The sequence below is a fragment of the Scyliorhinus torazame genome, chromosome 11 (genome assembly GCF_047496885.1).
Source record: "Scyliorhinus torazame isolate Kashiwa2021f chromosome 11, sScyTor2.1, whole genome shotgun sequence".
NCBI classification, from domain to species: domain Eukaryota; kingdom Metazoa; phylum Chordata; class Chondrichthyes; order Carcharhiniformes; family Scyliorhinidae; genus Scyliorhinus; species Scyliorhinus torazame.
Window position 1 is genome coordinate 53737218 of NC_092717.1, and position 15604 is coordinate 53752821.

At 44.2% G+C, this 15604-nt stretch overlaps 1 protein-coding gene across 32 annotated transcripts in view; it reads right to left on the reverse strand.

Annotated features, from left to right (window-relative positions):
• Positions 1 to 992: 992 nt before the first annotated feature.
• clasp2 (cytoplasmic linker associated protein 2) overlaps positions 993 to 15604 on the reverse strand; it is a 666501-nt gene continuing 651889 nt past the window's right edge. For all 32 annotated transcript variants that reach the window (XM_072467277.1, XM_072467285.1, XM_072467284.1 and 29 more), the window contains one exon: positions 993 to 2664. In XM_072467277.1, coding sequence (XP_072323378.1) covers positions 2578 to 2664 — 87 coding nt within the window. In that variant the 3' untranslated portion in view covers positions 993 to 2577. The remainder of the gene's footprint in view (positions 2665 to 15604) is intronic.

The window sequence follows — 15604 nt, forward strand, 5'->3', positions numbered from 1 at the left end:
CAAAAAGAGGTTCTGCCTACCACATAATTGAACAAAGTTGTGTGTGAATCATGGTGCCAGTGCGATGCAAGTGCATTGCCATATGTCCCAATGACTGGGGTTGTTAATAAAATGTTTACAGTTAGATGTGGTTCCATAATTGGGTAGCACTTGTTGACAATCCGGAGTCGGTTAACAGCTACACCAACAACTAATTTAAGAGATTCAGTCGAGCTCATACCACAGCTTATTTACACTTGTTCAAAACAACATTCACACGAAGGGGCCCATTCTCTGCAGGAAAAAAGAATATGTTCAAAGCTTGCATCTTTTTTGAATTACCTGAAAACATAGGGAACTAGAGATCCCCTTGAACAAAAATGAAATGAAAATCGCTTATTGTCACAAGTAGGCTCCAAGGAAGTTACTGTGAAAAGCCCCTAGTCGCCACATTCCGCCGCCTGTTCGGGAAGGCTGTTACGGGAATTGAACCGTGCTGCTGGTCTGCCTTCAAAGCCAGCAATTTAGCCCTGTGCTAAACAGCCCCTGCTTTCTCCATGACAATTTCTCGGCCAGATTTGACTTGCCAACTAATCAGCACTCCTTTTCTTTTACAGTATAAGTTACGATCAGTTGAAATATGGCATTTTTGATGAGTGCAAGATGAAAAGCTTCAACGAGATGTCTCTCTTTTCACCAATATTCAAGCTCCGTACTACCAAGTGACTGTATGTTTAAATGATTCAGACTTGCATCAAAGCTAAAGTACAGTCATTTGAACCAAAGAACCAACTGAAGTAATTTAAAAGGACATCAGGTAGAAGAACATTGATGGTAATACCAATATGCCACAAAGCACACATTTCCTCCATCACGTTGACACGACATTAGTGGCATCATGTTTCACATAGGTCACTTAGAATTTCTTAGTTTAACTCTGGTTGTAGTCTTTATCAAAACTTCACAAAAGCATTGACAAAAGAATCAACTTCAGTGACTCAAGAACAAGTTAGTAATGTTATATACAGTTTATTGCCAGTGTATGCACATTTGTAAGCACATAACTATAAATACATCAAATAATACAGTGTAAACCAAATAAACATTCACGTGACACTATATCCTTGATGCAGGTGCTAAAAAAAGCCAGTAACAGATAAAAGACTCGCTTAAAATCTTAAAATACATTTCTACAAATTTCTCATTAAACAAAAAACGGCAACTCCCTAACAGCAGCAAAACAACAGCCTGATTGTGTTTTGCTTTTCCAGTGAGATTCAATTTTACCAGATGCATTCACTTTAGTTTTGGACTTCACATGTCCAGTTCCACGAGCATCACCATCACAGAACAATTGGGAACAAAGCTTTTTCCATATTGACTTAGGACAAATGTTAGTCATTACGCAACCAGGTAAAGGTAGTAGACTTGATTTTTTAAATAAAGTGTAAGTTATGTTAGTAGGCTGAAAGAATACCTGTCTGCAAAAGAGGTAGAAAGAACACAAATGCAACGTGCTGACATCTCCACAATGATCCATCTATTTGCTTTCCCAATGGACATTGTCAATATCTTATGACCTTCACATTGTACTGCATACACATAGTAGCTATTGATGTTAAGCTTCCTGGAACATTTAAACAAGCCATCACAGATAAGTAGGTCAGTAGCGTCATCACCACAATTGTTCTCTACTTATTTAAAGTTACTGCTGAGTTTAAAGCTGCCACATAGGCTTTCCTACCTGATAAACGTGTGCATTTTACTAGAACTTTAGAAACACATACTAAATATAAACAAGTTACATACTGAGTGTGCTTGTGTAGAGCACTCCACTCCGATGCACCCTGCTTGAAGAAGGGATGATGGCATGTCTCCATTTGGTAATGGTACAAGTCTCATGAAACTTGCACCTCTCCACTTAAACCTACTACTGAGAAATAGGACATAGAGATGACTCGCTGGTGCTGAGGAATGCTCAGCTCTTCTAGCTTTCTTCCGTTTAGTTTACGTTACTTTTATTGGGGGAACAACAGAGCAAATTGGTGAATAGACAAGTAGCACTGGCAAAACCAGACAATTCCAGCCCCAGGCCTTGCACAACATTAAGTTACAATCCCTAAAGTTTTGTTATGGCAGCATGCACCTAAAACAAGGCAGTTTGTTACTGCTTCAATCTAGTTCTGGTCTGAATTACTGGAGGCTTATCCTTTACTGATGATTTGTATCTAACCAGAAGTAAATTATGAAGTAAAAGGAAATTGTAATGCTGCTGGATAGAAGCAAAAAATCTTTCTGAAGCTTAAAGCATTCCTTTTTAATCATAATTAGCATTTTATTCATATAACTGTAACACTGGTAAACATTAATTAGAAGAAACACAGAGGAGTCTGAGTGAGAATTGATTTGAGTTTTATCTGGATTGACTAATACTGTTTCCTCTGATCTGGAATAAATTCTGGTGCAACAGTCACATGCAGGCTGAGGGGAGCCATTTGTTGTATACAGCTGTGATGAATCAAGTTCCAAAGAAGAGTCTGATCTTGAAAAACTGGTTGTTTTGTCCCCAGAAGACCCATTTTAAAATAGCTGCCATCTCTAGCTTTGACCAGTGAGGTCTGTCGCTGAGCCACTTGTGCTGGAACCAGTTTGTGCACGTTTAATGTACAAGTTCAACAATTTCATCTGAAACACAAAACAAGTTAAGAAATGTGTTACTTTTTCAATGTATGGCATTTAAATAGGGCTGCAAACACTACAGGATCTAACAGCAAAAATAATGAACTCTGAGGAAAGAACATAAGGCCAATAAATCATAACTGGAAACACAGGCAATTTGATGAATAGGTCCTCGTATCACAGTCAACAGCAGATTGAGGCTTTTAGGTGTTTGCACAACATTATAAATATTTCACATTGTGCAATTTTGTTCCAAATGTTGTTAAAGACAAGAATAAATGTAAGAAATGGAATTCACAGAAGGAGGATAGAGACTGTTACGAATATAAACATTCAAATTATTTCAGAAAGACACGTCCATCTAAAAAGATTTAATCTAATATACAAATCACATATACTTCTGATGGCACAGTATTAACAGTTATTCCCCTGTTTGAGTGACATGCAAAGCTATAAATTAACTGGTGATCAAAGTATTACAATGCTAACATTATTCAATTTTTTAAAAAAACATAATAAAATAACAATCAACCAACGAAAACGCAAAAGTGCAATAACAAAAATTACAAGCAAATATGAAACAAAAACACAATTAAACTTAAACACGATAACTAAACCGCTAACAGCTGACGGTGTCTAGATCCTTAAAAAAGGAAATAAATGGATGCCACCTCAGTTAGAATTTCCCTACTGAACCCCTGATGGTAAATTTAATGCTCTCTCAGTGTAGGAATGACATGAAATCGTCCATCCAGGCAGATGCACTGGGTGGAATGGGAGATCTACAACTAAGCAATATTCACCTCCGGGCTATCAGTGAGGCAAAGGTAACAATCACTGCCCCTACCCAGAGTGAAACGCCAGTGAATCTGAAACCACAAATATGGCTACCAATGGACATGGATTTAAATCTACGTGGATGATCTCCGATATAGTGCTAAATAAGGAAGCCCAGAAGCTTGCAAGTTTGGGGCAGGACCAAAACATATGCTTATGGTTAGCTGGGGCAAGTGAACATCGATCACATCTTTCCTCCATGTTTGGAAAAAACCCACATCCTTGCCTTGGTCAAGTGCGTCCTGTGTGACACCTTGAACTGAATAAGGCTCAACTGGCCACCAGAGGACGTGTAGTAAAGGGCCTCCTTCCAAGTCTCACTAGTAAGTACTGGACCCAGCTCACTCTCCCAACTTGCCCTCACCCCATTCAGTGGGGCGAGATCCAACGAGAGAATACAGGTATATTGGTCCGTAACAGACCCCTTGCCAGGCTGAGCCAAGGGTAAAATCCTCTTCAACAAGGAAGAAGGTGGAGCTAAAGGAAAGGAAGGAAACCTTACGAGAAAAGTCACAAACTTGAAAATATGTCCACTGTCCCTGGCAATCGAACCCATGGCGATCACGATGCGAGACGCGAAAGGCTGGAAGGGCATCCAAGGAGGCAGAGAGCCCAGAGTTTTACTCTATGCAGATGACCTGCTCCTCTACACCTCTATATCTTGGACTCACAGAACGGCCTGAAAATAATCATGAAGCTCCTGGAAGATTTCAGGGCCTTCTTGGGCTACAAACCCAACCTGGGCAAGAGCCAGGCATTCCTGGTGAACCCGAATAGGGGAGGGATAGAGCTGGAGGGACTATATTCCTAATTCAGTAGTTTGTCAGGAAACTTCAGAATGGCATGAAGTCAATTATTTAATAAGGGACTTGAGTAACATGCAGGCCAGTCCATGTAGGGGTGCAGGAATCCCTTCCATGGCAAAAATTATATTCTTTACAGGTGTCAGCCTTCAATTTAAAAAAAAAAATTCAATTTTACAACTTGCCAATGGTGAAATCTAATTAACTATCTTTGAGATGTTAAATTGAACAATAGAATCACAAATCATTACATTGTATTAATCAGGACCAGAATAAAGTAAATGGAAAAATAAATTGGGTTTCCTGAAAGGGTGTAATGCTTTTCAGCTTTCCTCCAGTGTAGTTAGTTGAAGTCCTATTTTGTCCATTTGCAATTTCAAATTACTTTCGGCAATGCTGGAATTATACAAATTTACAGCATGGAAGGAGGCCTTTTGGCCCATCATGTCTACATGGGGTCAACAAGGAACCATTCAGCCTAATCCCACTTCCTGGCTTTTCATCTGCAGCCTTCTAGGCAACGGCATATCAAAAACATATCCAAGAACTGTTACGGTTTCTATCTGCAGCATGGTTTCAGATAGAGTTCTAGACCTCCCTTGAACTTTCTGTAAACCTCATACCTCTTTCCCCAAATAACTGCCCCTCAACCAAGGGGAATGAATAGGGCTTCCCTGTCTACTTTATATAGACCCTTCATGGTTTCCAACACTTCAATTAAGTCTCCACTCAGCCTCCTCTGTTCTAGAGGAAACAACTAGAGTCTATTCAATCATTCCTCATAACTAAAATTATCAAGCTGAGGCACCATGACCGGGATTCTCTGATCCCCGCCGGGTGGGAAAATCACTGGTGGGGCGCGAGAATTGCGCCACGCCACTCTGACGCCAGCCTGCCGATTCTCGGGCGCCCACGGGATCGCCGCCGCGCTGGTCGGGGGCCGTTGAAAGCGCCCCCCCGCTGATTCTCCTTGCCTTGACGGGCCGAGTGCCCGCTGACGTAGGTTACGTATGGTCCTACCCGGTGGGACCTCGGAGTTCTGGCTGCGGGGGCCGTCCTGGTGGCTGGGGGGGGGGGGGGCGGGAAGGATCCGACTCCAGGGGTGACCTGGCCGACAATCGGGGACTACTGATCAGCGGGCGGGTTACTTCCTTGGGGGGCCTATGTTCCTCCGCGCCGGGCCCCTGTAGGGCTCTGCCATATTGCCCGGGGGCCGGCGAGGAGACGGGAACCCACACGCATTTGTGAACTCGCGCCGGCTGGAGCAGCGGACACCAATCCGCCGCCGTACTAGCCCCCTGGGAACGGGTGAATACCTGGGCCTGGAGGCCCATTGACACCGGAGTGGCTCGCGCCGCTTTTGACGGTGGCGTCAGAACTTGGCCGCGGGATCGAAGAATCTCGGCCCATGTTTGTAAATCTGTACCTCGCTAGTGCATATCTTCGAAAGTGTGGTGAATAGAACTGCAAACAATACTCCAGCTATGGCCTGAACAGTTTTTATATTGTTCCAACATAACCTCCCTGCTTGGCTTATAAAGCCATGTATCCTGCATGTCTTCTTGACCACTTTATCTACCCGTTGAGGCATCTTTAGGGGTCTATAGTTTCACTTCCCCATGCTGCTTCCCTGCACTGGAAGGCCTCAGGAACCAGGTATGTTGCACATTTATTATCCGGCCTGGGATGGAAGAGCGGGAGAGAAATGTGTAGCTCCTGACGTGGGTAAGTAAAAATGAGCAGGGTTGCAATCCAACTCTGATTGCTGCTTCCCAAAGTTCTGGCCAAGTGTTTCTGAATGAAGATTTTTCCTGTCCTTCAGAAATTTTTCAATACTTTTCCCACCACCGACTGACTTGTAATAACTCGGTCTATTCTTTTCTCCATTTTTAAGCAATCATACAGCACTGACTGTCTTCTAGCACCATCTCTGTAACCAGAGAGGATTTGAAAATAATAATCAGAATCTCTGCTATTTCTTCTCTTCCTTACCCGTAGCAGCTTAGGATACATTCCATCTGGGCCTAGGAATTTATCCACTTTCAAAAATATTAAACCCCTTAATACTTCCTCTCGGTTTATTTATTTTTTTGATAAACAATTTTATTGAGGAACTTGGCATAGTAAACAACAACACAAAACAATGTGCAAAGAACAATCAACATAGTGCAAAAATCAGCTCCCCTCCTACAAGAACCCGCCTAACTACCCCCCTAATCTACGTGGCCCTAACCCCCCCCCCCCCCCCCCCCCGCCAACGATTAATTTTCTCGAATAAGTCAATAAATGGTTGCCACCTCCGGGCGAACCCTGACAGAGACCCTCTCTCAGAGCAAACTTAAATTTTCTCCAGACTGAGAAAGCTCACCATAACCGATAGCCAGGCCTCCGACCTCGGGGGCTTCGAGTCCCTCCATGGCAGCAGAATTCGGCGCCGGGCTACCAGGGAAGCAATGGCCATAATGTCAGCCTCTCTCTCCTCCTGGACTCCTGGGTGCTCCGAAACCCCCAAAATTGCCACCTCTGGACTCATCACCACCCTTGTTTTCAGTACCCGGGACATAACGTCCGCGAATCCCTGCCAGAACATGTGGACATGGTTCGCTGGTCCTCCCGAACATCTGGCGCACCTGTCCTCTAATCCAAAGAATTTACTCATCCGGGCCATTGTCATGTGGGCCCGGTGGACGACCTTAAATTGAATCAGGCTGAGCCTAGCGCATGTTGCAGTCGCGTTTACCCTGCTCAATGCCTCCGCCCATAAGCCCTCTTCTATCTCACCTCCGAGCTCCTCTTCCCACTTAAGCTTCATCTCCTGGGTCTGCGACTCCTCTGCCCCAAAATTTGGGTTTGGTAACATGGAGGAGGTTGGAGGTGGGGGCTGCCAGGAGGCGGGCCAGGGGAAACACTAGTGCAAATCGAATAAAACAAAATAAATAATAGTGAAGTCTGTCACCCCCGCCAGTAAATCCCTGCTCATGATGAAAAAATCGATTCGGGAATACACCTTATGAACATGTGAATAGAACGAAAACTCCTTCCCCGTCGGCCGATTAGCCCTCCATGTATCAGCCCCCCCCCCCCCCATTTGCTCCATAAACCTCCTCAGTTCTTTTGCCATTGCCTGCACCATAGCCGTTTTTGAACACGACCGGTCTAGGCCGGGGTCAAGGACTGTGTTAAAATTACCTCCCATAATCAGCTTGTGCGAGTCCAGGTCAGGTATGTTCCCCAGCAGTCTCTTAATAAAATCCACATTGTCTCAATTTGGGGCATATACATTATCCAAAACTACCCTCATCCCCTCCAGCTTACCACTCACCATGACAAATCTGCCTCCCCCATCCGAGATTGTACTACCCACCTCGAATTGCACCCGTTTGTTAACCAAAATCGCGACCCCTCTGGTTTTAGTGTCCAGCCCCGAAGGAAGCTCTGGCTAATCCAGCCCTTCCTTAATCTGACCTGGTCAGCTACCTTCAGATGAGTCTCCTGAAGCATTATTACGTCCGCCTTCAGCGCCCTCAGATGCGCGAACACCCGTGCCCTTTTTACTGGCCCGTTTAACCCTCTTAACGTTCCAGGTGATCAATCTGGTTGAGGGGCACCGTGCCCCCCCGCCTCGCCGATCAGCCATCTCCTTTCTTGGGGTCGCCCCTAGCCCGTGTCGCGCTTCCCCTGGCCCGCCTCCTGGTAGCCCCCACCTCTGACCTCCTCCATGTTACCAACCCAAATCCCTCCCTCGTCAGCAGATCAACTAACCCCCTTCCCCCCCCTAGCAACAACACCATGTAACCTAACCCTGCCATAAACTAGCTAGATACACCCCCCCCCCCCAAACTGGCTCCCGTAGACCAGCTCACCCAGCTAGCCTGGTGACTCTCGACTCGGGCGGCAACAAGTCTCCCACTTATTGTTCCCTCTGACCCATCCCCCCCGCCCATCAACACCACTTCCCCAAACCAGCCATCCTCGAGCAAATGCTCTGAAGAAAAAAGAAATCCCAAGGAACAAAGAAAACCCCGACGCTAGTGCAAATCGAGTGAAAACCCCGACGCTAGTGCTAGTCCACCCACACTCTGACATCACTGATAAACACCTATTTCTTAAAGGTACAATACTTAAAGACCCATTTCTTAAAGACCCATTTCTTAAAGGTACTCTCACATGCCACTTCCCCTGCAAGAAAAAAAAACCATCAACTTAAAGATGGTTTTTTTGGGTCTTTCTCGGGGTACAAGTTGAACCTGGACAAGAGTGAGTACTTTGTGTTGTCTCGGCCGGTGGTGGGGGGCAGGGGTGGGGGGGCTGCCATTCCGTAGAGCAGGGACTCATTTTAGGTATCTGGGGGTGCAAGTTGCCCGGGAGTGGGGGAGGCTTCGCAGGTACAACATCACTAGTTTGGTGGGGGAGAGTGAAAGCTGATCTGGCAAGGTGGGACTGCCTTCCTCTATCACTGGCAGGTCGGGTACAGGCGGTTAAAATGAATGTGTTGCCACGATTCCGGTTTATTTTTCAATCCCTACCGATTTTCCTGCCAAAGTCTTTTTTCAGGGAGATTGAGGGAAGGATTACCTCATTCATATGGGGAGGGAAGGTGGCCAGAGTGAGAAAGGTGCTGCTACAGAGGGGAAGGCAGGCAGGGGGTTTGGGTCTCCCAAACTTGTTGTCCTACTACTGGGCGGCGAATGTGGAGAAAGTGCGGAGCTGGGTCAGAGGGGTGGATTCTCAGTGGGTCAGAATGGAGGAGAGTTTGTGCAGGGGGTCGGGGCTGAAGGCACTTGCAACAGCGCTGCTCCCGATAGCTCCGGGGAAATATTCAGGGAGCCCGGTAATAATACCTTCATTGAAAATCTGGAGGCAGTTTCGCCAACACTTCGGGTTGGGTTTAGTGTCAAGGGAAATGCTGATTCGGGGGAACCACAGATTTGAGCCAGGGAGGTGGGATGGAAGTTTTCGGAAATGGGAAGAGAAGGGGATTAAGACGCTAAAAATTTGTTTCTTCAGGGTCGGTTTGCAGGATTGAGGGAGCTGGAAGCGAAGTATAGGCTGGAGCAGGGAGAAGGGTTTAGGTACATGCAGGTTTGGGATTTTGCCAGGAAGGAGATACAGAGCTTCCCAGAGGAACCGGCCTCCACATTGCTGGAGAAGGTGTTGACGACAAGGGGACTGGAGAAGGGGACAGTGTCAGCAGTGTACGGAGCTATTCTGGAAGAGGATAAGGCACCACTGGAAGGGATCAAAGCAAAGTGGGAGGAAGAGTTGGGAGAGGTTATAGAGGAGGGGGTCTGGTGTGAGGTGCTCCGGAGAGTGAATGCCTCCACCTGATGTGCGAGGTTGGGGCTGATACAGCTGAAGGTGGTATATAGAGCGCACCTCACGAGGGCGAGGATGAGCCGATTTTTTGAAGGAGTAGAGGATGTGTGTGAGCGTTGCGGGGGGGGGGGGGGGGGGGGGGGCGCGAATCACGTTCATATGCTTTAGTCCTGTCCAAAGCTAGGGGAGTGCTGGAAGGAGGTGTTTAGGGTAATTTCCAAGGTGGTGCATGTGAAACTGGACCCGGGTCCCCAGGAGGCCATATTCGGGGTGTCGGACCAGCCAGGGTTGGAAACGGGAGCGGAGGCAGATATCATAGCCTTCGCCTCGTTGATTGCCTGAAGGCAGATCCTGCTGGGATGGAGAGCAGCCTCTCCACCCAGTGCCCTGGCGTGACGGGGGGACCTGTTGGAATACTTGACCCTTGAGAAGGTTAAGTTCGAACTGAGGGGAAGCTCGGAGGGGTTCTACAAGTCATGGGCACTATTTATTATGCACTTTCAAGAACTGGATAACATCGAACATTAGTTGGGGGTGGGTGGGAGGGGGGCTGTGTAGATTAAGGTTGACTATGGGTAATCCCTGATTCCTTTTTGTCATTTGTTTATGTAAACATGTGGGCTGAGGTTTGGGGGTTGGTGGGTGGATGGGATCGTTGTTATTATGGGGACTGACATATCTTGCTGACTATTGTTTATTGTTGATGGGTGTAAATGTGGGAGAAAATGTGAAAAAGGAGAATAAAAAACGAAAAGAAAACCTTAAAGATGGTTTCATTTTGCACCTTTTCATCACCCTTTAAGAAATGCACACAGTAAATATACTTTTGTGTTTCAAAAAACAACACACACAAACAGGTATAATAATATAGTCCATTTTCGTTCTTCTTCCTCCAACTGAAATCCTTCTCGATTGACAGTCTCTTTGAACAAGAAGGTCCTTGCACGATCCGTCCATTTCTCTACGCCTCGGCATTTCTCTTTAAAGTCAGATACTTTAGTTCAATCTGATCACAGAGTCCCTTGTAATTCTCTAACACAGGAGCATTGGTTATCACAGCTTTCAGGCCGTAAAATGCCTGTTGAAAGTCCGCTGAAATTTTTGACGTTTCTTTAGCAACCTCAGTGGACGAATGACGCTACAAAACGTTTGCAATACTGTTTGATCAAATCTACTCATGCCAAGAAATCACATTATTTCCCTTCGTCTTAAGGGTATCGGAAACTCTTCAACAACTGTTGGTTTAACATCCCATGGGACCATTCAACCCTGTCCGATTGTATGGCCAAGGAAAGTGACTTGGGCTTTTCCAAATTCACTTTTGGCTAGGTTTATCACCAAACCCACCTCCTGAAGTCGATCGAATAACTCCATCAGATGTTTCAAATGTTCTGACCATGTCTGGCTGAAAATTACCAGATCGTTGATGTATACCGCACAATTGGGTAATCCTGAAACAACTTTGTTAGTTAACCATTGAAATGTGGCTGGGAAGGTTTTCATGCCAAATGGCATAACTTTGAATTGGGATATACCATCTGGAGTCACAAAAGCTGAAATCTCCTTCGCCCTTTCGGATAAAGGTACCTGCCAGTAACCTTTAAGTAAATCCAGTTTGGAAATAAAAGCTGATTGTCCCACTTTCTCAATACAATCCTCCAAACATGGGATAGGATAAGAGTCTGTTCTTGTAACTGCATTAACCTTTTTATAGTCCACACACAACCGTTGAGTACCGTCTGGTTTAGGTACCATCACTATGGGTGAGCTCCATTGGCTGCAACCCACTTCAATAATGCCAATTCTAAGCATACTCTCAATCTCTTTGTTAACCTGTGCCAATTTTAAAGGGTTAAGTCTGTATGGATGTTGTTTGATTGGAACAGCATTTCCCACATCTACATCATGTATAGTCATTTTAGTATTTCCCAATTTATCTCCACAAACTTGCCCATGTGATATCAAAGAACAAAGAAATGTACAGCACAGGAACAGGCCCTTCGGCCCTCCAAGCCCATGCCGACCATACTGCCCGACTAAACTACAATCTTCTACACTTCCTGGGTCCGTATCCTTCTATTCCCATCCTATTCATATATTTGTCAAGATGCCCCTTAAATGTCCCTATCGTCCCTGCTTCCACTACCTCCTCCGGTAGCGAGTTCCAGGTACCCACTACCCTCTGCGTAAAAAATATCAATAACTCTTTCAGGACAGTTCGTTTTTCCTCTGGAAGGCCGCTTAACAATTTATCCCAATTTTTAAGAACATCCTCGTTTTCCAGTTTAATTTGAGGTATGTCAAATTCACAGTCATCTGGATTTGGTTCGTCACTTTGAGTTAGAATCATTGAATCCGCCTCCTTTTTCTCTCCTTCCCTTTCAAAGTACCTTTTAAGTATATTCACATGACACACTCGGAGAGTCTTCCTTCTATCTGGTGTTTTTACCACATAATTCACCTCATTAATTTCCTTTCAATCTAATAAGGTCCAGAAAACCTTGCTTTTAAAGGTTCACCTACCACTGGTAACAATACGAAAACTTTATCTCCACTCGCAAAACTACAAACTTTGGATTTCTTGTCCGCTACCCGTTTCATCACATTTTGTGCAACTTTTAAATGTTGTCCAGCCAATTCACCTGCTCTATTTAATCGTTCCCTAAAATTCAGGAATCCAATAATGTAAGTTCCGATTTCTCACTCACCAATTTTTCCTGAACCAATTTAAGTGGTCCTCTTACCTCATGACCAAAAATTAGTTCAAAAGGACTGAATTTGGTTGACTCATTAGGTGCATCCCTAATTGTAAACAGTACGAATGGAATTCCTTTATCCCAATCCTCTGGATAATCTTGACAATAAGCCCTCAGCATTGTCTTTAATGTCTGATGCCACCTTTCTCACGCTCCCTGCGATTCTGGATGGTACGCAGTTGATTTAAATTGTTTTATTCCGAAGCTATCCATAATTTCTTTGAATAACCTTGAGGTAAAATTTGATCCTTGATCCGATTGTATTTCTGTGGGTAGTCCATATCTAGTAAAGAATTTAAGTGACTCCTCCACAATCTTTTTAGTTGTAATATTACGTACTGGAATGGCCTCTGGAAACCTAGTAGACACATCCATTATAGTCAAAAGATATTGATTCCCACTTTTCGTTTTAGGAAGCGGTCCTATGCAATCAATTAGGACCCTTGTAAAAGGTTCCTCAAATGCTGGAATGAGTATTAAGGGCGCTGGTTTTATCACTGCTTGAGGTTTCCCTATCACTTGACATATGTGCCATGATTGACAACATTTTACTACATGTTTATGTAGTCCAGGCCAATAAAAATGTTTTTGTATTTTAGCTCGAGTTTCCCTTATTCCCAAATGACCTCCCACTGGTACCTCATGTGCAACTCGCAACACCTCCTTTCTATACCCTACTGGCAATACTACTTTATGAACTCCTGCCCACTTTTCATCCGCCTGCATATGTAAAGGTCTCCATTTTCTCATCAAGACATCACTTTTACGGTAATAACTCTCTGGTATTACTCGGATTCCTTTTCCGTGTATGCTTTCTGATACATCTGTTTTATTTCTACATCTTTCTGTTGTAACTCCACCAATTTTCCTGAACTAAAAATATCCGCCTCATCCTCCACCTGTTCTTGTTCTTTTTCAACCATCTGATCAAAAATAGTTTCTGATAATTGCACTTCAACTTCACTCTTTGATTTCTCCTCGTCTTAACCTGTGACTTTGCGACTTTGTTATTACACAATCCGGAAAAATCTCAGGATATTCGTCGTTCAACACTTCAGTTGTCTGATTTTCCACTGGCTTATCAACCACAGTCGACATCACTCCCACCTGCGATCCAGCTACATCATTACCCAAGATAAACTGTACTCCTGGACAAGATAGTTTCTCTATTACTCCTACTACCACTTCACCACTCTTCACTGGACTTTCCAACCTTACCTTATATAATTGAACACTACTCCTCTCACCCTGAATTCCACATATTACCACCTTTTCTGGCAACATTCTTCCCAAACTACATAACTCCTCATCTCTTACCATTAAAGATTGACTAGCTCAGGGCAGCATGGTGGCGCAGTGGGTTAGCCCTGCTGCCTCACGGCGCCGAGGTCCCAGGTTCGATCCTGGCTCTGGGTCACTGGCAGTGTGGAGTTTGCACATTCTCCCCGTGTTTGCGTGGGTTTCGCCCCCACAACCCAAAGATGTGCAGGCTAGGTGGATTGGCCACACAAAATTGCCCCTTAATTGGAAAAATTAATTGGGTACTCTAAATTTAAAAAAAAGATTGACTAGCTCCCGTATCTCTTAAAATTGTGACTTCTTTCCCTGCTTCTCCTGATACACATGAGTAATTATTACCCACACAAGTAAATTCTTTAAAGAGATCTGGCATCTTCAATCACCTCTTGATCAGACTGTACAATCTTTTGCACCTCCTTCGCTTCACTTGGGCTTTCCTTTACCACTTTCACAAACCCCACTGTCTTATTTTGTTTTATCACATCAGCCTTCCCAGTGCTTTTCTTCAACCACCAACACGGTGACTTTATGGCCTAGTTTATTACACTGAAAACATTTGAAATTTTTCATGTCTTTTCCACCCTCCTGGATTTCTTTTTTAATCTGAGGTACACTCTCCTTATTATCTCCCATCAGATCACCTTTACTTTTACCACTTGAGTATTTCTCATGTCCCCAGTTTCTATCCCTCACAGGCTGAAACTGATGTTGGAAACCAAGCTTTGATTTATGAACTAATTCATAATCATCTGCCGTTTCTGCTGCTATTCTCGCAGTTTTAATCCTCTGCTCTTCCTCATGAGTTCTCATTACATCAGGAATTGAATTTTTAAACTCCTCCAAAAGTATAATTTCTCTGAGAGCTTCATACGTTTGGTCTATTTTCAAAGCCCTTATCCACCTTTCAAAATTACTCTGTTTGAGCCTTTCAAACTCCATGTATGTTTGACCAAATTCTTTCCTTACATTTCTAAACCTTTGTCTGTAGGCTTCAGGAACTAGTTCATATGCACCTATGATGGATTTTTTCACCTCCTCATACGTCCCAGGTACCTCCTCTGGTAATGATGCAAACACTTCCCTAGCCCTACCTACCAGCTTTGTTTGAATCAGTAATACCCACATGGCTTGTGGACATTTTATTTGTTTAGCTATCTTCTCAAATGAAATGAAAAAGGCTTCTACCTCCTTCTCGTCAAACCTTGGCAATGCTTGGACATATTTAAACAGATTCCCTCCAAGCCTTCGACTTTGATTCTCTTTCTCACAAAAATCATCACTATCCACCAACTGTACGTTTCCCTTTACGTCTGCCAATTTTAACTGACTGTCATGTTTCATGGCCATTTTCTGAAGTTCAAACTCGTTCTCTCTTTCTCTTTTTCCCTGATCTGCATCTCCCTTTCTCTTTCTTTTTGTTCTGCTAGGGCTATTCTTTCTTTTCTCCTTTCTTCTCTCTCCTTTTCTTTTTCCTCTCTATCTCTTTCCGCTCTCTCTCTTTCCTTTTCCTCTCTTTCGTATTCAAGCTGCTTTAATTATTTCTCATGTTCAAGTTGCTTAATCTGCAACTGGATCTTTGCCATTTATAATGAGTCAGACTGTATCTCGGGCAACTTTAAATGCTTAGCGACCGCCATAATTCCGTCATCTTTTTGCATTTTGTCAGGTAATGTTAACTGCAATGTTTTTGCCAAATCTAACAGTCTGCTTTTAGTCTCTGTCCGTAAGGTACTGCGTGTGACCGTCTCCACCGCCAAAAACTTCTGAGCCTCTGAAAGAGCCATTGCCCACAACACACTCCCTACTTAAACTGAAAAACCACACCTGAAAAGCAACCACAATATGCTTACCCCTCACTGTCTTTAAGTTAACAAAGCCAATCCAATATGTAGACTTTTATCCCAGACGAGCCCCCAATTTTGTTATGGGCCAGGG